Consider the following 22,174-nt stretch of genomic DNA (forward strand, 5'->3'; position numbering starts at 1 on the left):
AAAAAGACATCTGGCCCGTTTCAATGGAAGGATCTTCTATTTATCCTTGGCCATTTGCAATGTCTCCGCTGCTAAAATAATTTTCCGCTAGCTAGAAAATGTGTCTTGTCTAAACTGATGTATTTCATGCAAAATGCGTTTAACATTTCGATTGAATTTGTTTCATTATTCTGATGAAAGCGCGGTTCCACAAGAGTCAAGTGAATAAGTAAATTCCTCTTACCATGTTTGGATGACGCTCGAAGTATATTTTTCCTAACAAACTGTAGAATTCGTTGGTAAGGTTCCGCTGTAACCCATGGGTTTGGTTGCCGTGGGAAACAAAAATAATGCTCTTATTCTAGCCCTTCCTCCGACAAGTCGTAGTGTCCCGTGGGCAGCTGAAAAAGCTGCCATGGTTTTCACAGCCGTGGGCCAAACCGGTCAAATAGATATGCCAATCAGTTTCGGTTGATTTATGGCATGTGAGTGCGATAGGATCGTTAGCCGGGTGTTCTATCGCAGGATACGACAGTTTTGGTACCTTATTGAATAACCTTTGGAAGCGTACCAAAGCAAACCAGATTATTGTATTTTTTTTATAGCGGAAAATTGGTTATATTAAACGAAAAATAAATAAATAAAGGATACAGGATACTTCAAAATGCAAAACGTTACAAGCTTATGTGTTTTCTAGAATTTAAAAGTAACGCAACCGCTGTAACGTGTATAGCAGTTTGCCTACCTTTAGGATTCGAACGTGTAACCCTTGACAGCGCAATGCTGTTTTTCAACAACAAACCGGTTTCAACAACAACAAACAGATTATCATTCAAAATTCATAAACTGGTGTTAAAGATCAAATAATTTAAGATCAATACTTACGTATTCATAGGCAAAAAGATTTTCCGATGAATATTCTCTCATAAGGTAAACACCAATCGGTGTCTTTGGAAGAATTAACTATTTATTTCCTACCGCCTAGCCTTAACACAGATTCACGCCGGCCACAAATCCATAATTTAGTACCGAGCTGGGATAAATTTAATGCTGCACATTGCCATAAAACTACGCATACTTTTGACTTCACGTTCAATTTGTCGGAAAATCCGGAAGCCGGCTCAGAGCGTGGCGCCGTCGAGCGGCGGTTGGTAGCTGCCGCAGCGTGGAAAGTCGGCCGGTGGTTTGAGCATCCCCTCGATCTCGCCAACCTGCAGCACCAGCCCCATCCCGTTGGCAAGATGCCACTCGAAGTGGCAGTGTATCAGCCAGAATCCTGCAATCGAAAGGAGAATGGGTTAGGTTGGCGTCGGGAGGTTTGGTGTCTAAGAAAGAGAGACCCACCCGGATTGTCCGCCCGGAAGCGTATCCGCACGAAGCCACGGTTCGGGATGGATTGGGTGTCCTTGTAGGGCGGCGAGAGGGCGTTCGGTCGCCGGACGGTGCGTAGGTTCCGCAGGTACGGGATCTGGCCCGTGGTGATGTTGCCCGGAAACCGGCCAGTATCGGTCACGATGAATCGATGGCCGTGCAGATGGAACGGATGGTAGAACTCTTGCCTTACTGTGAATCGAGTGAGAGAGAGAGAGAGAGCAAGCGAGACCGATTGGAGGTTGGGAAATCGATTGGGGGTTTGGTGGGGGGAGTTGAAAAACCTACCTTTGGCGGTATCGTACAGCACTATGTCGATAACGTCGTTATGCTGCACTTTCATGCGATGGGTGCAGAAACATAGGTGGTCGTCGTCGCAATAGGCCGGCTTGTGGCTGACGTTGCAGAACATCGTGTCCTCGTCCAGTATTAGCTCGGGCTGCACCAGCAGGGGGAAGCTGGGTGGCTCGAAGCTGATCATGTTCGTTGCACCGATCGTGTTGAAATCGTCCTTCACGGCTGAGTGAAAGAGAGAGAGGGTGAGTGGCGGGGTTTGTTTAATCACCGAGGTTGTTTATGAATTTATCGTCTTCATTAGAAACCCTTCTTATGGTTCGGCAAAGGAGGCCGTTTCAATGACACATTAATAGAGTCTTTGCGGCAAAGAGAATTTGTGGGAGAATGCATAAGACTCATTTGCCAGGGAATCGACGGCATCACAGACATTATTAAATTAGTTCCATTGCATCCTCAAACCGACCGTGTGCTTATCGAGTTGAAAAACGACAACGAAGAGCACTTCGGATCCTGCCTCGGTATGGCGAGCAAACGATGAATTGAAGGTGATTTCCAAACATGCATCAAGCTATTGGCGTGGCAAATGATTAAAGATGCTCCATTTTCCGATCGTCTCCGGAAAACTCCTTGGGCGGAGTTTCACTTGCACATTCACTCACTTGCAAAATGCGCGGACCCGCGTTCGGCGAAAAGCACACTATTGTTCGCCCGGATCACGTGAAAGCCCAGGTAGAAGGTCCGATCCGCGGGTGCATCGATAAGCTCGTCGTCCCGGTACTGCTCGTACGACTCCAGATCGGCGGCGCAGATGAATTCATCGCCCGGGGTGTAACATGGTGCCGTCTGGTGGTTCAACACGATCCCGAGCGGGTACGGCTCGTCGTACGCCGGGACCGGTTGCTTCGGAAAGGCTAGCGTCTGCTCCACCGTCAGCCCCGGGTCCATGCCTTCGTCGCCCGTGATGTACGACAGGATGGCAAAGTCTTCCACCCGCATCGAATTGCAGAAACCGATGCCACGCACGCGAACCCAGTAATTACCTGAAGTGAGAGAGGGTAAAGGGAAGAAGGATTTCCGTTCAGTTCTCGATGCTCCAGAAGTGGTTTGTGGCTGGGCTGGCGTACCGGGTGTTTGATTGGCCGTCAGGACGAAATCGTACCGCTCGCCCGATATGGCGACTAGCGTGTCCACCGTGTGCTTCGGCTGCACCGCGCCTCCGTCAGTCGAGATGATTAACATGCTGTGGTTCTGGATCTAACATCAAATGGGATAATTGAATGTTTGCATCTGTACTTTCGTTACAACAACATGGAAGTGGTAAAATCGATGAGCTTTTGCATAAGTCTAACATATAAACGGTACTATTTTATTCAAGAAAACACAACACAAGGATAAGACAGGTCTTGAGATAAGAAATGGCGAATAAAAGTTAAAATAATACTAAAGAAACTGCACAGGTGCAATTGAATGCAGGAGACGAAACAAAACTAAGAACATTTGTAAAAATTGTTTGAACATAAAAAGGCACTAAGAATAGTTCACGACATAAGTAAAGTTAAAATAAAACTAAAGAAACTGCACAGTTGCAATTGAATGCAGGAGAGGAATTAAAAAATAAGTGCATTTGTAAAAACTCTGTAAACATAAGGAATGCCCTAAGTACAGTTCATGACATAATAAATAAGGTCATGGTTCATACTCAAATTTTCCTCAATTCCCACCTAAATTAAATTGAACTGAAATATAAAATTCAAATGAATTTATGTACATAACTTAATATGCAGGTAACCCCATACCTTCAATTTGCATATTCGATTAATGGCCTTAATCGGCTCCCCTAAAGTGGAGCAAAAGGGAATCCGTGCTCGAATAAAAAAAAAAGGTGTTCGGAAAAAATAGAAATTGCTAGCAATTTGGTTTCATGAAGAAATATTGCTCATTTTCAAATTACTCAAGCAATTATACAGGAATCGTGGAATGAAAAGGGGATAGCAAAAATTGTTGAAAAAAACGGCACTCGACCATAATGCGCTGGAAGCGAACGATGCTCCACATATCCTAACGCAATTACAAATTTTACCAACTACTTCTCGAGCGTACCTGCGTCTGAAATGGACAGTACTGGCTGCCGCTGCTGATCAACCGGAAGCGGTACCGCTTCCCGTACTCCACCCGGTACACCGTCAACGGTGCCTCCATTCTTGTGCCGGTCGTTTCCTGCATCAAAACCCAGAGAGATGGTGTGGATAATTTTCGATAAATTTTCATTTACAGCACGTGTCCGTGGAAACGTGGGACGGGAATGGGAAGGAAATTCATTATTCATACATTAAAGTACCGCCCGCGACCGTTGATCAGGACGGAGTCGACGCGCATCGACTGGTTCTGGAGGCCCGGGACCCACTTTTCCACCATGTCCAGCGTCCAGTCGGAGATGATGATCCGATGCTCGCTCAGGTCGTAGTCGTACTGGGCCCGGTTTAGGTCGTCCGCCGAGCGCACGACGGCCATCCCGTAGTGGCCATTCGCTTTCTGGAAGCCTGTGGACGGGGAAGGGAGGCGAAATTAAAAACTATTCCGTCCGCCTGCTAGATCGGCGAATGTGTGCTAGTGCACTGTGGGCCGTTAGTTGGACAAATTTGTAGCTGGAATATTTTCCTGATTGATTATTTAGAAACAGCGTTAGTTTTATTTCATTGAACAAAAACAAATAATGTAAAACCAACCTGAGTGTGAGTGATAAAATTGCGTGCCCGCCTCGACGGCCTCGAACCGGTAGCGGAAGGTGGTCGATTGGGCAATCGGACACTGGGTCACCATCGGCACACCGTCCATCCACGGACTCGCTTCCTGGTGAAACCCGTGCCAGTGAATCGTGGAGCCCGCCCCTTCCAACCCGTTCTCCACGTCCACCACGATGGTGTCGTGCTTGCAGACGTGTATCGCCGGGCCCGGAATGCGCCGGTTGATGGTGAAAACTCCCCGCTCCAGGCCGTTCCCGGTGACGCACTGCCGGTGGAAGCAGTGCGTACGGTTGCCCTTCTGGCAAAGCCAGCACGAGCTGCAAAGCAAAGTGGACAGTGGCGTAATTGAGGACGAAAGTTTTTGGACCGGACCGTGGGGAGGCCTTTTCCGTGCGCTAGTACTTACGATCCCATGGTGGCAAAGTTTTCCAGCCTCCAGTGAAAGTGACAGGCGAGGGGTGGGCCATCCGGGACGCACTCCCGGTCGCACTTTTCGCCCCGCACGATTTGTTCCGGAGTTGTTGGGAGTGCACTTTTCAGTGCTGATGGAGGAAGTTTAAGGAGAGCGGGCCATAGGCTTGCTGCAATGGGAAATATATGCACGCTTTTGTATTGTTGATGTTCTATTGTTCCTCAGTTTTATGCCACAAATTCACTCAGTATCTTTTAGAAAGGAAATTTATTTTCACGAAAAACGAGTAGAAGGCGTTTGTCAGATTAGATTATAATTGTTCTTACGTTTTCGAAAAACCACATTCCAATTCAATCATTTGGCACAAAACACTACTTTAAGAGCAATTTTCATGCAGTATTGTAAAAAAAATTTGTTATTTGGCGACGTCATTAGAAATGTTTTCCCATTCAGTTTTGAGGTCTCTCTTTCTATCTCTCATTCTTCTCAAAACGCAAAATTCTAAGCAATCCTTTGATTTACGCTAATGCGTTCCAAATGCTCGCTACATTGTTTTACACAATATTTTGATAACCACGAGCCATTGTCTTTCACGACTAACCTCCCGACTGGGCGAGTCTGGCTTGTTTTTCTCCTAGTAACCATTATCACGAAAGAAGTCGTTTATCAGGAAAAAAGAAGAAAGAAAGCTTGAACTTCAAACCAATTTTCAGCAAAAACATATGACATCGAATTCTGTGCCGAAATGTTCATACAGTTTTATGATAGGGGTTTTGATTGATCAGCACCGTTTCGTTGCTGATAATGCAACTAATCTTTAATATGATGCTAAACAAAATAAGGCTTAGGGCAGTCTTTATTGAAGGTTAATAAATACATCCGGCGATTCGCTGATGTTGCAGCGCAAGCCAAAAATGTGTTATGTACATTTAATTTTTGATAATGCTACGTTTGAACCCTATACTCTACTAGATTTTGAGTTGAGGTTGGGTTATTTCACCCTATGTTGTAATTTGTTCTTCAACTGTGGCCGTCACTGATGAAATTCGCCAAGCTGGCAACAGTCAGTTCTTCGTCATGGACAACTTACGGTATGTTGAAGTGCTGATAATTTAAAAAAAGTATATATTCGATTTGATATAAAAAAGTGGTGGTGCAAATACTATGTGTAAAACAAAGGGGAGATAACGGTTTAATTTGATTAGCTAAAAAATCACAAGAAATGTTCCGTCTCGAAATGTTCACAAAAAAAAATTATTATACATTGGAAACCCTGATGTCAAAATTGTTAAGCTATGAACACATTTAAATGAAATTTGGTTCAATATTTTTAACCAGAAACTCGAAGAATTGGATGCGATATATGAGACTTGTTGAGATGTTAAATGCTTTACAATCTCTCAGCAAAAAAAAAACACACTTTAATTGGAACTGAAGAAGAAAAATGTGATACACTTTGTGAAAAAAATTGAAGCATTCACGTTCCTTTAAGTTATACTTAGATACAAAAGGACACGAATTGATCGAAGTTAATTAAGGAACTCTTTCGGACTGTTACACACTGATATTCAATCACCAAGTATTCTCAGTTTCGCACACTAAAGTAACACATAGGTAACTCATTTAGAAAAACAATTCACAACAGAAAGATTTCCACCCACCCGGTTTCGTGGCCAACGGTAAGCCGATAAAAGATTCACATTCGAAAACGAACTGCACAAACGCTAAAACACATGGCCACCAACTTCTGCCGGGAGCTCCGAGAAACATCTTTTCGTCGTTTTGTGACCGGTCAACGTACGCGTGGCTACTCGCGTGCCTTCGAGAAAGCAACTAACCAACGATTAGCGGTCGATCATTGCGTCTGCCGAGTTCAAAACCTCCGGATTATCGGAGGGCCTAATTTTTTGTCATCTATTTCGAATTAATCAGTCGTAAAGTATGCTTCACCGAAGCGGTTGTTGTTTATTTCCTTTCCGCTCCATTCGGTAGTGCAATCGCGTAGCGGTCCTTATCGGAAGACCTACTCACTCGGGCTTAGATTATGCCGCAGAGGACGCGTGCCGGTCCGGAAAAGGCTGAACCCCCGACGCTGCATTGGTGCTATGTTTTCTTCCTTTTGCATCTATGCGTCTCATCGGAGGTATAAGTGAAAAAAAGTACGTCTACATTACGATTACACGCTGTCTGGTAAAGGTTTGATTCTCGCGTCGTTTCGTTATTTCAACAAATGCTGAAATGAAATATTGCGTAACCTGATAATCATAAAACTTTACGTACAAAAATTTAATAACAATTTAAAAGGGTTTTTGATATGCGCAGCAAATTATTAATATTTTCCAAAAAGATTGCCAATGCCTGAATCTTTGTGTTTTTGTTGTAAAGTATTGAGAATACTGGTTCTAAAAGGAAGATATACATGTATAATACAAATACAAAGGGAGTGCGTATGTTTTCCAGCGCTTCTTCTTTTATGCTCAATTCGGAGCTGATAAGGCTGTAGGAATACGCTTTGTTATAATACGTTAGAAAAACTGGAAAAATATGTAAAAAATCTTACCAACTTCCTGAACCCACCCCACTCAAACGCAGTTGTTGATCGACAAAAGATTCATATTTGAACTCGGGATTCTCAGGGGGCCATTGTACGTTCGGGTGCGTGTGTAGGTTCCATTGTGTGCCCACTACCATCAATGCTAAAAGATCCCACGAGGCCACATGTTCGTTGGGCTTTCAAGGAAGCTTTTTGTCATCAATTTTTTCCAACCCAGTTTGAAAAAAAAAAACACCAGACACATCGAGGAGCTTCAGGTTTCATTTCATTTATTTAGTACTGAATACTTCCTGTATATGAATAATACTTTTCTTTTGTCCCGTTCCCTTATCCCCCACGACGTCGTCGAACAAGCATTTTTTTCCCGCCCGCCCAGTATAACGTGCGTTCTGTACTTCTTTTTCCTTCATTCTTAAATTAGTCCTTCCTTTATATTCACTTTGCATTATAACAAACATTTTTAGCTAACTACGTGGCTTACATGTTCCTGTTGCTGCGTTGCGTTTGCGCTTTCGCCGTTTTTTTGTTTTTTGGTTTTTGCTGGAGAGAAACATTGTAACATGGCGAAATTGGAGTTATTGAAACGAGTCGAGTTCTATTTTACATGGAACGGGAAGTGGGGATTTTCTTTTATCTCTTTTCCAAACATTGATGCGACGGAAGGAAGTTGAACAATGGTCAAACTTAAACGCAAAACAATCGATCTCCGATCACTTTCTTCCTTTTTCCCGGTCGCTCTCGACGTACGAGGTGGAGTTAAAATACTGTTAGAGTTTCTTTTCGTTTGAACATTCCCACGCTGCGTCCATCCTTGACCATTTTAATCTTCAATAAAAATACCATCTTTCGTTTCCAACGTTGGAAACCGCTTTCCCTGTGGTTTACGCCCATTTTGTTTTAACTATTTTGTTTCACCGATTCTGCAACGCCCAGAACAGTAGCACCGTGAGCAGCACAAGGAAATGTTGGTCCCGGTACGATGGTGATCCGTTTCGGGCCGCCTGTTTTCCTCCGTCGTCCAACTGGCTGCGGTTGGCGTGCTGCATGGCGGCCGGTTTTTCACCTGTTGAAGAGAAGGCGCAACACGATCGTGTTAGTCCTAGCGAACGGTCTTGTTGTTCTCGACGTAAATTGTTCCGAACGTATCGAACCCGATTTTGGCAAATGACTGACAGATGGTTCTAATTTTCCACGAACTCGCAACAAGAGCTTCAACAGTTTATTAGTTTACTGGAACTACCCTCTCGTAGGTAAATGGTTGTACGCTTCAGAACGTAATCCCTACGATTTCTGGAAACAATACTCACCTTGCAGGACGTGCACGGTGATGCTGGCCGGACGTGCGTTCGACGGGGCGCACGTGTAATTACCGGCGTGCCTCAGGTGGACCTCCTTGATGGTGAGGATGCTCGGGGCCGGCGTCAGGATATGCGAGTAGAGCAGCGGGCTGCTGGAGAAGTTGTGCCTGAACAGCCCGTGGAGCCGGTGCAGATGGGCCTGGTTGTGATGCGTGTCCGGGAACGCTGTACCGACGCGCTCCGACGACAGATCGGAAGGATGGCTTTGGTCCAGATGTTGCAACGAGGAGGAAGGTGAAGCAGATAAGGCGGCGGCTGCCAGGGACGCGAGTAACAGCGAGGAAGCGGACGAGGACGAGGAGGAGGCAGAGGAGGGCATCCGGAGGAATGTGTCCTGCTCGAGGTGCAGAGGGCGCCGTCGGGAGAGGTCACCGTCGTCGCCAACGTCTTCGTCACCGAAGGGATCGCCGAACGCGTGGTCCTCCGACGAGAGTTGCTGCAGCTCGTGATCGTCGAGAGACGGGTGTGACAGGAGGTGATGCAGGTGCTGGAGGCCAGCGGTGGCCGGAGGCTGGAATGGTGTGACGGAAAAGCCATTCAGCTGGTCAAAGTTGACCATGTTTTGTTCGTGGTACCTACGGAGGGGAAAAAGGAACAAAAAATAGATGGTCTTAGTAAGCTGGTTTCTCGATTTCCTAATAAATATATTTAAAAGGCATAAATTAAAATGCTGGTTATTGACCAATCACGCAACAGTCACAAAGTGGATTTTCCATTAGTAGGAGTTTCGAGGAAATTTTAATACACGAACAAACAGTCCTTCACAATTTCCATACGCTTTTAGCCACCAACATTTACCATGAATTTTAATTTATTTATGTCACAAAAATTCTATTGAATTTCGGAAAAATGTTTCTGCAATTCATTTGCATGCGCTTTCGATCGGAAAATCCGTGAATACTTCGGCAAGCAATTGACAACATTGTCGTTGGCGTTGTTGTCGAGAGAGCGAGAAATATATTTTACTTGTTTGAGGCCATCCGTATATCCAACCGTGGTTACTTTTGATCGAAATGGAGTTTTTAATTGAATTCGCGAACTGTGAAAAATGTCGAACCAACCATGAACATGGACGGGTGGAATTGGATGGCAAAAAAAAGATTGTAAAAAAAGGTTTTGTTACAGTTTTAAAACAAGTTGATGTTTGTGTTTTCCTGATGTATTGTTAAAGGTTTTGAGTTTTCGCCAATAATTGAGTTTTCAAACGAACCATTGAATGGAGGGAAAATTCTTCGACCTTGGAAGTCGTGGATTTGTTACGATTCTGTACTCATCGTGTTGTCGGAAAATGGGTCCGTTCTCCACGGGAAACACAATTGTTTAGCAGCCGCGCTGGATTCCACGCGAGAGTAGATTCCACACGTGTGGAAACATCCATTACAGCGTCGCACCCGGGGAAGGGATGCCACAATTCACCGCCGGAAAAGCGCACTGAATAATTTAACCACACTAACGGCGGGCGCTTGTAATCGTTTCTGGGACATCCGGATGCGCCAGGGGGGGGATGGGTGTGCGTTCCAGGACCTCCAGGACGAGGATGGGACGCTCGAACTGGTGTCGATTCGGCGAAGCTCGCCCAAGCGCTTGAGCGTAATTATCCAGATCGATGCTCCTGGCATAGATCATCCGGTTTCCAGGTTCCCCCCGCCGAGGGGAAGGTGGGGGGAAGGGGACTACGGGGAGCAACATTTTGCGCCCGAACGAATGTGGTTCGGTGATTAGTGGTTTTTCGCAAATGTAGCGCTGCAGCGAGTCGGTTTCGGTGAGTGGGTGCACTCTCTCTCTATCGGCGACCCTAATCGGTTTAAAGGTGCAGCGTTTTGTGGTAAGTTAATTATGAACCCTGCGTGAGCGTGCCCCGCTCTAAACACCAGCTCCCCGACATCTACGTTGGGATGGAATCAATTTACTGTAAAGTGCACTTTTTCGGCGAAAACCACTGAGTATGTTGCACCATATCGCAATCGACAGCGGTTCCCGTTTTACTGCAGCACATTGTCATGCCTTCATTACGGGTGCGTCAGAAAACATATTTTCACCTACCGGACAATTGTTCATGGGTACAAATTCTTCGGCTTTACGAAACACAACCCCATTTACTTACAGGCACTTGCTTATTTATTCATTTCCCCACGCAACGTCGATCGAGCCGTTTGTTGGCGGCTGCGGGGGATTCCGGGGGGGATTCCGGGACCATCCGGACTGGTTAGCATAAAATGGGCTTAAACCTGACCATTTGTCACCGGGCCACTATTGAGTGCCCATGATCGTGCCGGTAATCGCGTTCCATAAAGCGGTCCGAAAAAAAAAAAATCCCCAAAATGGTGAAATAAATTTAAATCAAATGGGTCGGGTGCCTTACGGGTCGCGTACGGAAAATACCTGTACGGAGATGAACGTTTGTTTACAGATTTGTACGCGGGAATGGGAGACGGGATGATAATAATTTTGGAGCAACCGGGATTACGGTTGGCATTTTGGCAACATACCTTTTTTTTCTCCCAACGACATTGGATTGCACTTTCCTTCGTTTTCGTAGGCGCGTTTAATGCATTTATGAGCAAATAATAACTCGCGCACGAGATGATGGCCAGTGAATATTACGTTTGGAGAATGCAAAAGGATTAACGCAAAACAGGTAGGAGAGATGTAATTTTAACGATCGATGCTTACGGTTCACGGTAGCACGAGAGCTGGCGAGATGTGGGATAATGTAAAAACGAGATAAAAAGCAAACACCGGTCGATGGTGAAATGGATTTTTTAAAAACCCATCGTTTGTCACGAGGATGAAAACAAAAAGGAAATTCAGGAAAAAAAACCTTCGCCTTTCGGATGGATTATTTTGAATGCCATTTCGTTCGATTATCGTTCAAACGTTTTCCGGGTCCCACGTGGCGCATATGGTATTTGGAAAAATGGTATCGTGAATTGATCGTTTCCACCAATCCCGCACTTAATTTATAAGGAAGGATGAACAAATATTATTCATAGTTTGCATATGCGTGAATCAATTGGCAATCTTCAACCGTTCCCCCGTACTCACCAGAACACGAACGTGGGGTTTTCCGTGGCACTGTTCAGCTGGCACTCCAGCCGCAACGTGGAACCTTCGTCGATGTGCAGATCGGGCGCTCCGACGATTTCGGCGACCGCTTCTGCGAAAGGAAACGCATCAAAGTAGGTGAAGAAAGTAGGCGTCGTGTTAGAAAGTGGGAGGAAACAAACGAGCAGACAAAGAAGTGGATATCGTAGTGGGTATTAGATTTAAGACACTTCTCCAGCGGGAGGAAAAGACTTCCACAAACTCGAGCAGGTATAGTGGTGGTAGGGAAAAACCTATTGCGTGCTGGTTTCCCTTGAGACGGTTCGAGAATATATTCTCGTTCCGTGCGGGAAGCGCGGAAATCATCCTGCGAGACAGCTCGCCAACAAACGTCGAAAGCAAAACACGGTGCGCGCCTTCCATGTTCGATTATATTTTTCCCGTGCCATGTTCGATTATATGTGCCGTGTGTCGCTTCAATCCGGGGTACCTTTGATATGTTTCTGCCCCCTGTTCGACTTTCGGGATTGCAAGTGTTTGAAGCGTTAAAAGGAATCTAGCGTCGGAAGCTTCTCAGTGGGAAGTCGAACCGGTAAGTAATACGTTTCCGTGGTTCAATGTCGACTTTGATCGAATTCTATTTCCCTATGATGTGCTTTGCTGCAAACAACTAATGCGACTGGTTCCACGTTTCAATCCCAGCTCCTTTGCGAGTAAAGTGATATGTTCTGATGGAGTTGGTATGGTTGTTTATCGCAAGAAGGTTAAAATAGGGATTTGGTTTTAAATCATGTAAAATGCTGCAGTCATTTTTCATTTCTTTTCTTCAATTCTTTAAAATGCAATAGACACTCTATTTGCCATATTTAAATTGAAATCCAAATCAAACCATTGTACTTAGTGTGAATCTGGTAATGGAGATACATAAAGCTTGTAAAATTTAATTTAACCTCTTGTTCTATTCCCGGACCGAGCCGGGGTTGTTTTGGATGGAAGTGCAGCCAACGAACAAATACTAAATACACTGTTCAAACACGTACGAAGCCCATACAAGGTGCTGCCAGTACGGGAAAGGTAAAATTTGGTTGCAGATTGTAAATAATTTAATTAAAATATCCTCTTTGACGACCCCGTTAGGCAAACATGGAAATTGGGTTTCCAAGAAGCTTTCCGTGCCATCGGAGGGTGGCAGTCCGGCCGGGGTTGCGGTAGCGAGAAGCGACCGTCGACATCGTCCGGCGACTGTTTCAGGTTGCGATGGGATCGATGGGATTTCATCAAGCTTTAATGAAAACTCAATTTTCCCCGGCACCTTCGAGCGATCGTGCCGTGGAACCACACGGGAGCTTTCCGTATAATCGGCTGCACGATACACTGCTTTCGCTTCCACCTCTTACACGGGGTGCCATCACGGTTGCGGCGGTCATGATTGGAAACGGGACTCGTCAAAACACACGCCAAGAGGGAAGAGGGACCGGGCTGTTCCGAGCTCGACTGGCTTACGATTGGAAGCTTTCGGATCGCTAGTAGATCGGGAGTGGCGGAGATTTAGAATCTTCGAGCATGGAAAGCAATTGCCGTAAAACAAGATCTTAAAATGTCGGCAGTTTTGCGCCGGGGGGAGGTATGTTCGACCGGGAAGGTAGGTGGGCGAAATTTGTAGAATCTAATATATTTTAACAAGATCAGCTCCGATTCGATGAGCAAGAACGGTTGAAGCTTTGACGTTCAACAAGCATAAGCGAATCCAACGAAGCAAAACCCTATCAGAATGCATTCGGCGTAGTACACCAGAAGAGGAAAATCGTTAGCCAAATTGCTGTTTTAAACTGAGTATTTATATTCTTGTCCGACTGAAAACGAACCCAATCACGGAAAATTGTGTTGACATGCAAAAAAAAAAAAATAAAATAAACGAAAGGGAAAAGTAAACTCTCGCCCCTACGACATGACATTTTTGCATGCCTATTATCGTCGCAATTTCAAATTTCCATCCCACAGAACAAAATGCTGACGAGCAGCCCAATTTTTCCGACCCATCCTCGGCGACCCTTTTGCACGTGTAAACATATACCCTGACACCTGACATTAAACCCCTCCACTGCTCTTGGCATAGTCCAATTCCGCCCGGTCGGGTACATCCTTTACCTTTGCCTTGTTTTATTTTTCGTTTTTTCTCCGGGTCGAAAGGTATTTTCCGGCTTTCCACTATGCCAGTTTAGTTTACAATATGATTCGACAATCTTCGGCAAGCCCGTCCCGGGCCGGTTGGAATCCTTCCTGAACCGGCTTACCGGTTTTGCCTTCCGGCGGCACGAGAGGTAGTAGCAGTACCAACGATCAGCAAGGTGAAAGACACAACGGGAAAGAAAAATTTAAAATAACATCACATGCGACGACGATACACGTGAAGTGGAAAAAAGAATGCCAAATATCTTGAGACATGAAAATCCATTCCAATCGGGCCCCGGGAACGGCAACGGTGGCAATCCGCCCGGGCCATGGTATAGATTATTTTCTTCCTCTTGCCCTTTTTCCACCTGCCGAGCCCGTGTGCCGAGTGTTTTTCTTTTCCGGCAGGAAAAAACGTGCAGCTCGGTATCGTGTTACCGGTTCGAGGAGCGAGGGCGGTCTTATGGGGCCATCATCTCGCATTTGATCGCTTTTCGCTGTATAGATTTGTGTCGTCGAAGGAATTTTTCATGAGATCTTCCTGTCGTTGCCGGTTCTGTTTCGTTCCCTCTTAATTTCCCTCTTCGCCCGTTTGTATTTTTTTCTCTTTCGCCAGGCTTTTCCCTCCCCCGATATTGCTTTCGAATTCCATTTTAAGTTGGCTTTGTTTTCATGGCCATAGCCGGTTGCCATAGCGGGCTGTCTGCCGTAAAATGTCCGTGAGGAAAGGTGCTGGAAGAAAAGTGCTTTCATTGGAAAATCATTTCTGCTCGATGGGGTTATCCTCCCCGGGAATGTGGAGCCACTCGTCGATATCCTTCCGTCGAGAACGGAAGCACGGCAGCACGGAACATATGCACACCACTTACCCACTACCGTAAGCTCGACAAACACCGACTGCACGGGATGAACGGACAGCTGGCACTCGTACAGGCCCTCGTCCTCGGTGCGCACCGACTTGATGCGGAGGGCCCAGTGGCCCAGGTGGCGCAGGTGCTCGACCAGAAACCGCTCGTCGCTGATGTACGTCTCCAGGTCGACCGTAAGCAGCATAAAGTCCTGCCGTCGTACCCACGATACCTGAGGGAGAGAGAGAGAGAGGGGGGAAACAAATCGAAGAGTTATTAGAAGGCAAACAAATTCTAGGAATGCAAATGAACCTATGCTCCCCTGGGAGGCTTGATTGTTTATTTTCCCAAAGGAAAAGCATCGCTTGGTTTTATGATAGCAGCTGGAAAAGATACATCTCTTTGAAAGCGAAACAACAATTAAATACTTCTACAGGAGTATGAGGTAAATACAAATTAAGAGTTGTTTTTTTTTCTTCAACAGTCACGTTTCAAGGCACGAGATGTTGAAAAAATATAGCAAAAACTTGTCATTAAAAACTCGTTGATTTTAAAATTGGTTTCAATCACAAATGGCTCAATCAACAAATCACAAATGGATGTTCAACAATTAACAAAACGATACTTTTGAAACGAAACATCAAAGAAAACATTATGTCAAAGGGGGCAAATGTCTTTCTGGACGAATAAAGAAAAAAGAACTATCAAAATTAATTGCTCCAAAACCAAACCATTCGTGCGTTCAACCAACAACAAAAAGTTAGTATTTGGCAAGTTGGTGAATTATTTTTTTATAGAAATGGCTAAGATCTTTTTTTAGAATTTTTAATATGTAATTTGAAGTGGAAAGCAAATAAAAGAAATTCCGATATCATAACTATACTGGTTATTAATTTACTTTTATAGGGAAAAATATTTCCATGAAATAATAAAAAACCTACACATACTGCTGGATTTTTCTGGTGATATTCTCTTATTTTACACCCCAAATAGCAAAAATATTGTGTTGTATTGCCAATTCTAGTTTTGAATAGCTTATGGTCCTGTAAGGGTAAACTGTTCTGAAAATAATATCTATCTTCATTTGTTTAGGATGATTAAAAGGAGGCCGAAAATAACTTCTATTGAATGTATCATTCTCAGAATTCGAGCTAAATTTTGCAGATTGAAAAAATATTGAAATTGAACACTAATGCAATGTGGATCATCAATGCTATGTGGGCTATTTTTGTCAACGATTGAGGACAGATTCGTTTAATATTTTCCACTTTAGAAGCGTTTCTTGCCATTGTCGGAGCGTTTCCCACACCCGTGTCAATATTGTGCGAGTGGAGAAAAGGAAAAAAGAAAGGATGCGAAAATTGATTTGAAACGTTTCGGCCCACGCATATCCGCATCCGTGCAAAGGACATTGTCATCCCCTGGAGGGGGGCGGGGAGGAGGGGGACTTACCAGGGCGGAAGATTGGCTGACGACGGTGCAGGGCAGGAGGGCCGTTCCGCCTCGCTGTGCGGTGACTTTTGTGTTGTTTTTGGTGGCGAAAAACATCGCCGCCGGAAACGGGGCCACCGAGGCCAGCCCGGCGCTCGATCCGGTCGGCGGCCGATGCTGTTGCTGATTGTGCTCGTGAAGATGATGTTGCTGTTGTTGCCGCTGCTGCTGCTGCTGCTGATGGTGCTGATGATGATGATGGTGGTGGTGATGCTGGTGGTGATGGCTGTGGTGGTGGTGATGATGCGGATGATGGCCGTCGTCGTCGTGCGGGGGCAGCCCGGTGCTATCCTGCGCCATTTGCTGAGCGGTATCTGTGTGTGAGATATGGGAGGGGGCGCAGAAGAAGCAGAAGAAACATTGAACCGGGCGCTACAAAAAGCCGTTTCAGATAAACAACCTGAATTTTGTCATTTTTGAAGGATTTCCTATCGACGTTGGGAGGGTGTGGAACGTTTTGCTGTTGTTGTTGTTTTGCTGGGTATTTGTGAGCCGAAAGGAGGAGGAAAGAACTCACCAAGGGAACGACTATGTGGGGCGAAGTGGGCGTAAAATTAATGTACTACATTTCCGTGTTCGCGCATTGCCACCGCAAAGGCCCAGCCCCCCGGTTCGGAGTGTGACGGTTCCCGGAAAAATAACCCACCACGACCTCCACTTCTACCGCTCCTCCTCGCCCTCACCCCTCCACCCGTCCTTCCCCACCATCACGCACTTGTTCGAGCGAGACGTACATTTCATCCCGCTTTCCGGTTCCGATGATTGATTGTAGTCGGAGCCGGTATTAATTTATTTCGTGTATTTATCGTCCTGTTTATTTTTTTTTGCTCGCCCTCCTTCCACGCTCCCATTTGATCCGCCTTTGTTGGTGTTTACTTACCTCGTGGGCAGAGAGGGAGAGGACGGTGGAAATGCGTATTGTTATCAGTAAGCCTTCCACAGCCCGCGCCACAACGTCCCCAAGGAATGCGGAATGGATGTCGTCCACGAATGTCGTATGATGGTCACCGACTTTATGATATTTCACACACCACCTCGGCTTTTCGTTTTCCGACGAGCCGGGAAAAAGGAACACGTTGAAAAAAAAAAAATGGCAACCCATCGCCGTTTTGGCTGGGTGAATTCTTTTTCCACTCGCTTCGCTTCCCGTTTTCCGGGCAAGCATCACATTTCGGTCACAATCGTCCTGGTCCGCCTTTCCGTCAATCGCTTTCGGCGCGGCTGAGTGGTCAAAAGCCCGCCCGAGCTGGAATCCGCCGGTGGGAGTGTGCCAATAAATGAGCCAAGAAATGGACGAATCTTGTTCAGTTCTTTTGCGGTTCACTTCGTAGGTCATTCGTCGTCGTGCGAAATGGAAAAAGTGTCTGAGATTTCATTGAGGAAAGTCTTTTTTCGTTGCCACTCTTTCGCTGATGGAAGCCGTTGTTGTTGTTGTTATGGTGCCTTTGTTTGTTTGTATTTTTCCTCCTTTTTTCCCTCTAAAAACCTTACGGTACTGCGACTTTCAAATGTGCGTCCATTTTTTTCTGGATTGTTGCGCTTCAACTGTCGTTCGTGAAATTGTCACTAAAGGCGAATTTTCCTTTTTTTTTCTTGTGCGTGCAAGAACTGATTCCTAAAGAAGACAAAGCAGCAGCTCAACATGGTTGTTAAAACGTATTTTTATTCAACAGGCCCTAATGGATCGTTCTATGTTCTGCTAAGTGCTGCCACTGAAGGCTAATGCTTCAGATCGAGAGCATTCCCTTTGCAAAGATCTTAAGCGAACCTTTGTTACCCGACCTCATTTACTTTAAACTTATATTCCACAGAAGTTTCCCGGTTGCGGGTAAAAGTTCGTGGCGGAGAGTGAAGGAAAAATATATATTGATTTATCCGCCTTCCCAACGGACTCGTTTCACCCTCCCCAGCTCGATGATGATGCCGATGGAAACTAAATTAGTCGCCACCATCGGGAGGATTAATTAGAACGATAATAATCGATCCCTTGATAGTGAAATGATGACTATCGGCGGGAACCCGGGGAGCGATTCGGGGAAAGCCATTGCGTTGGATGCCGAGAACCGTTATTCGGTGCGGAATCGTTATTACGGAGCATAAAGGAATATGATTGATGGTAATGGCTCCACAATGATAGTCAATTTTCTCCCTCGCTTATCACATTCAGGGCGCAGTTTAATCGAACACTGTGGGGTTGTTTGTTTAAAAAACCGTGTTATTACTGATGGCGATAATAACTGAATCAAATTGCAAATTTAAATTTCATAAAATCGTAAGGATTTCCGTTTTCCAAGCGCCCAATCACCCAAATGTCATGTCTAACTAACCCTCGGTTTATATTTCACTTCGAACGAAAACACAAACGCGCTACATAAACAATTTTCGTCTGCCTCAAAGCTTTTCAATAAATTTCCCCGTGAATGCTCTGGAGCCAGGAAAAACATCAGGCCCATATCATTTGTCGGGCGTGCTGTGCCAACTGAGAAGCATGAACATGAATACACTCGAGTGTGCGTTTTCTCCCGCGGATCAAGTTAATACAGTTCCATCTAATGCTCGAGAAACATGTTTGATACATTTTTATGATCTTCTCCCGGTGGAGTTTCGTGGGTGGAGTGGGTGGTTTACTTTTTGTTTTCGTGTTTCAACGCATTACCATTCCCATGCCGGCTTCGCTGGAACCTACGGCGGAAAGTAACGCTCACACGGAGCTCCATATGAACGCGGCTTTTGAAGCCGCTTCGTGCAGATTTCCTTTTTGGAATCACGTTTCTGGTGAACGAAAAATTTCCTTCACCAAAATGGGGAAGGGCATGTGCCGCCTCCTACTTACCGTGGGTGTGCGGAGCTCCCATCACGATGGTAAAGATGAATATCACAGCTAGAAGGTGCCTTTGATTACAGCAGCAGAGACAGTGACTCAGATCGGCGCCGGTGTTCACCCAAGCCATGGCACGTGGAGTCGCGAATTTCGCGCGATTTGTTGCGTAAGCTTTCGGTTGTCGGTTGTGCCAAGACTTGTGCGAGGAGCCAAGCTTAAATCAAAGATGTATGCTCGCCCGGGTGGGAACGCCTTCGAAAGGTGAAAGGAATTTGTCTTTGGATGAACTTAAAGCAACGTTACGGAGTTGAAGAAGCGAGAAGTTTTTCTGTAACGAACTACGCAGCTTTATGGAAGCTTTTTTTTCAGGTCGACGCAGAGGTTCACTTTAACTTGTTTCTATTTTATTAAAACTGCCCGGTATGTTACTTGTTGCCGCTAGTATTCATTTGGTGCTTCTTCATTCGCTTTCATTATGTTACATTGGAAAGCCAGTCGTGAAAGCAGTTACCTTCACCTTCGGAATGTCTCTAATTATGAACTGTATCCGTAATAACACTTCACGAGGATTCTTTTATGATAGACCCAGTGTTCGAGTGTTCCGCTTTCTTTTATTTCGCAACTGTAACACTTGAGTCTACTCGTTAGTTTATTCATTTCAAACATAAAACACTTCGAAGGTGTTGTGGAGCATATTTTGTCCATTTGAAATGGCGAATGAATGCAAACGCCTCACACACACGACTGGAAAGGTTATGTCCTATTTCAATTAACTCTTAACACTCTCGATTCCGAGGCGGAAATGTTTCGCCTCAAAACCCACGATGCTGCCGTCGCTTTTGTTGCTGTTGAATGGGAAACGCCATGCCAGGATTGGGCCACCGCACACGGGCTCGCTAATGATCTCTGTCGTGTTCGGAATGAAGTGTTCCATTGCTGTAGTGATTTTTCCACGAGCCACGAGCTGTGAAGATTTGCGGAAGTCACCCGATGAACGGTCTGAAACGAGAAAAAATGCGAGGAACGGATATCAGTTCAGAACGTAAGCAAAGACACAGTTTTCAAGTGTGATGGTGGTGAAAGGCGTCGCAAGGGAACGGGTTAATGTCATGGTTTATGATGGCGAAAGTGACATTTGAATTGCTCGGCTCGTGTAACGTGACACGGTCGCCTTTTGAAAGCGATTGTACTTCAGGTTATGATGGAGACGCATGGTGTTTGGTAACGGAAAAGTTGGAAAAACTTCCACCATGCCATGGTTGCGAAGGAGTAAAGTTGAAATTGTAAAGGTTGAATGATATAAAGTGTTATTATCAAGGATGGAAAATCATTGCAAGTCAGCTAAACCAAAGGAACAAAATTATGATTTCAATGTCGTATAATAATTGAAGTTTTCCTTCATACGCTTGTAAGCTTTAGGAAAAATAACATTCAACTCCACACGAAATGTGTGTATCGAAAGCAAAAAACTAACCAAATTCGGTTGAAACACAGCCTTGACCGTTTATTGAATTTCCGTAAAAAATTTCCCAAGAAAACTTGGAACTCCTTTCGGTGCCCTGGCGATCGTTTCTCATTCGCCCAAAGCCCTTTGGTTTATATTTTTGGTCCCTTTTTTGGCAAAGGTAGATAAGAAATCGGGCACAAACACACACACGCTCAGGGCGGACAAATCGGGAAAGATTGTGAGCAAATAAGACTGGCTCGCAAAACATAAACCTCGCAGTACGGGAATAACGAGTACGAGTAGCACCACTCGGCAGGCCAAATAAAACACAACTTCCTCCGGCCAGCGGAAACGATATTTTGGCATTAGCCTGACCGGGGAGTCGCTCGAGTGTGGAGGTAAAAGTTGAAAAATAAAAGAAGTAAAAAGAAAGACAGATTAGGCAAAGTGGAAGAAAGTGGAGGAACAAAACAAAACAAAAATCGAAGGAACAAACATACACCCTCTCTCATGCCTTGTGCGGCCTTGAGCTGGCAGGCCGGAAAAAAACACTGAACCCCCGGAGAACCGGTTTTGGCGGATTGTGACCGGGTTTCCCGGATCCAACATTTCGGCACACTGGCAACCGTTCAATGTTTAATGGCGACCACAGGACTACGCCGAACATCGGCCATTGTGGTCATATTGGAAACATTTTTGGCGCACGGCGCGCCCAATCAAACCCCCCTTCGAGTGTGGGCTCTTTTTCTTTTCCACCTTTCCACTTTGGGGTTTTGTTTCCCACGTGTCGACCACACGTTTTCCCCTTCCCTTCTCCACAGTGTTTTTTTCCAATGTAGCCCCGAGGCAACATTGTTTGTGATCCGCAAACGGAAGGGAAGGCCTTCTGCTTCGGCTTTGAACCTTTGACCACCACCACCACCACGGTGACAGCACGGTTCACGGACAGTGAGCGCCATTTCACAGTCTTTCGGTTTGATTCACTTTAGAAACAGTTTTTTCTTCTTTCTCTCCACCCTCCACCCTCTTGCAGCATAAATGTTGGGGACCGGTTTCGGGGGTTTTTCTCTTGTTATTTTCGGCTTTGCTTGATGTTAGCGTATTTTTTCGAATGTGAACATAAGATCCTTCCCCTAGGGTAGGGGCCGGCGGTGGTTGGGAAGGGTATGCGGAAATACGGGATGCGGTCGGTTCGTTATGCTTTTCCGGCTTCCATTCGTCGTTCGGGAAACCTTCCAAGGTCTCAAGGTGGACTCGCCTTTACTTATTCATTCGTCCCTCCGGAGACAGCTTTGGCGTGTTTTGCGTGAAAACTGCGGCGAGGTGTAGTATTTTCTTGGCACTTTCGTTTAGCGTTTCCAGCGTGGAATAACAAAAACCAAAAAAACCGAAAAATTATACACCAAAACTTCTCATCAACAGACCTAGAACCCCCTTCCCACTCCCTTGCCAAACGCAACGTTTCGGTTCGTTCGGTGGATATTTTATCGGCCTACTGTGGCATCGGCCTACGTTTCCTTTTTTCCCATCGCACCGTGCTTTCATGGGTTGCTGCTCTGCGATTTCCTTCCTAACCACTGCGCTCCAGGAAAGGGCACATTAAACCCAATTTTTGTGCGAACCATTCGATAAACG

General features: G+C 45.4%; 2 protein-coding genes across 2 annotated transcripts; both read right to left on the bottom strand.

Annotated features, from left to right (window-relative positions):
- Positions 1-1,100: 1,100 nt before the first annotated feature.
- LOC131285323 (uncharacterized) lies at positions 1,101-6,573 on the bottom strand. Its single transcript, XM_058314533.1, has 10 exons — positions 6,465-6,573; positions 4,798-4,972; positions 4,374-4,708; positions 3,976-4,187; positions 3,748-3,864; positions 2,772-2,901; positions 2,307-2,687; positions 1,639-1,869; positions 1,324-1,542; positions 1,101-1,255 (listed from the first exon to the last, which is right to left on the bottom strand). The coding sequence occupies exons 1-10, from the start codon at positions 6,571-6,573 to the stop codon at positions 1,101-1,103; spliced, it is 2,064 nt and encodes a 687-aa protein (XP_058170516.1).
- Positions 6,574-8,268: 1,695 nt separating this feature from the next.
- LOC131288443 (uncharacterized) lies at positions 8,269-19,222 on the bottom strand. The gene is made up of 6 exons (XM_058317958.1): positions 19,105-19,222; positions 16,233-16,585; positions 14,802-15,012; positions 11,761-11,872; positions 8,665-9,290; positions 8,269-8,420 (listed from the first exon to the last, which is right to left on the bottom strand). Exons 1-6 carry the CDS (start codon positions 19,220-19,222, stop codon positions 8,269-8,271), a joined length of 1,572 nt encoding a protein of 523 aa, XP_058173941.1.
- Between the last annotated feature and the right edge of the window lie 2,952 nt (positions 19,223-22,174).

The sequence above is a fragment of the Anopheles ziemanni genome, chromosome 2, assembly GCF_943734765.1.
Source record: "Anopheles ziemanni chromosome 2, idAnoZiCoDA_A2_x.2, whole genome shotgun sequence".
Classification (NCBI taxonomy): domain Eukaryota; kingdom Metazoa; phylum Arthropoda; class Insecta; order Diptera; family Culicidae; genus Anopheles; species Anopheles ziemanni.

Coding starts and splice junctions, on each gene's coding strand:
- LOC131285323 (XM_058314533.1), bottom strand. CDS start 6,573: ATGTTTCTCGGAGCTCCCGGCAGAAGTTGGTGGCCATGTGTTTTAGCG. Junction 3,865..3,975: donor GTCGCGGGCGGTACTTTAAT/GTATGAATAATG, acceptor GTTTTGATGCAG/GAAACGACCGGCACAAGAAT. Junction 2,902..3,747: donor ACTGTCCATTTCAGACGCAG/GTACGCTCGAGA, acceptor ATTTGATGTTAG/ATCCAGAACCACAGCATGTT.
- LOC131288443 (XM_058317958.1), bottom strand. CDS start 19,222: ATGGCTTGGGTGAACACCGGCGCCGATCTGAGTCACTGTCTCTGCTGC. Junction 16,586..19,104: donor GGGAGCTCCGCACACCCACG/GTAAGTAGGAGG, acceptor TCTCACACACAG/ATACCGCTCAGCAAATGGCG. Junction 8,421..8,664: donor CACCGTGCACGTCCTGCAAG/GTGAGTATTGTT, acceptor TCTCTTCAACAG/GTGAAAAACCGGCCGCCATG.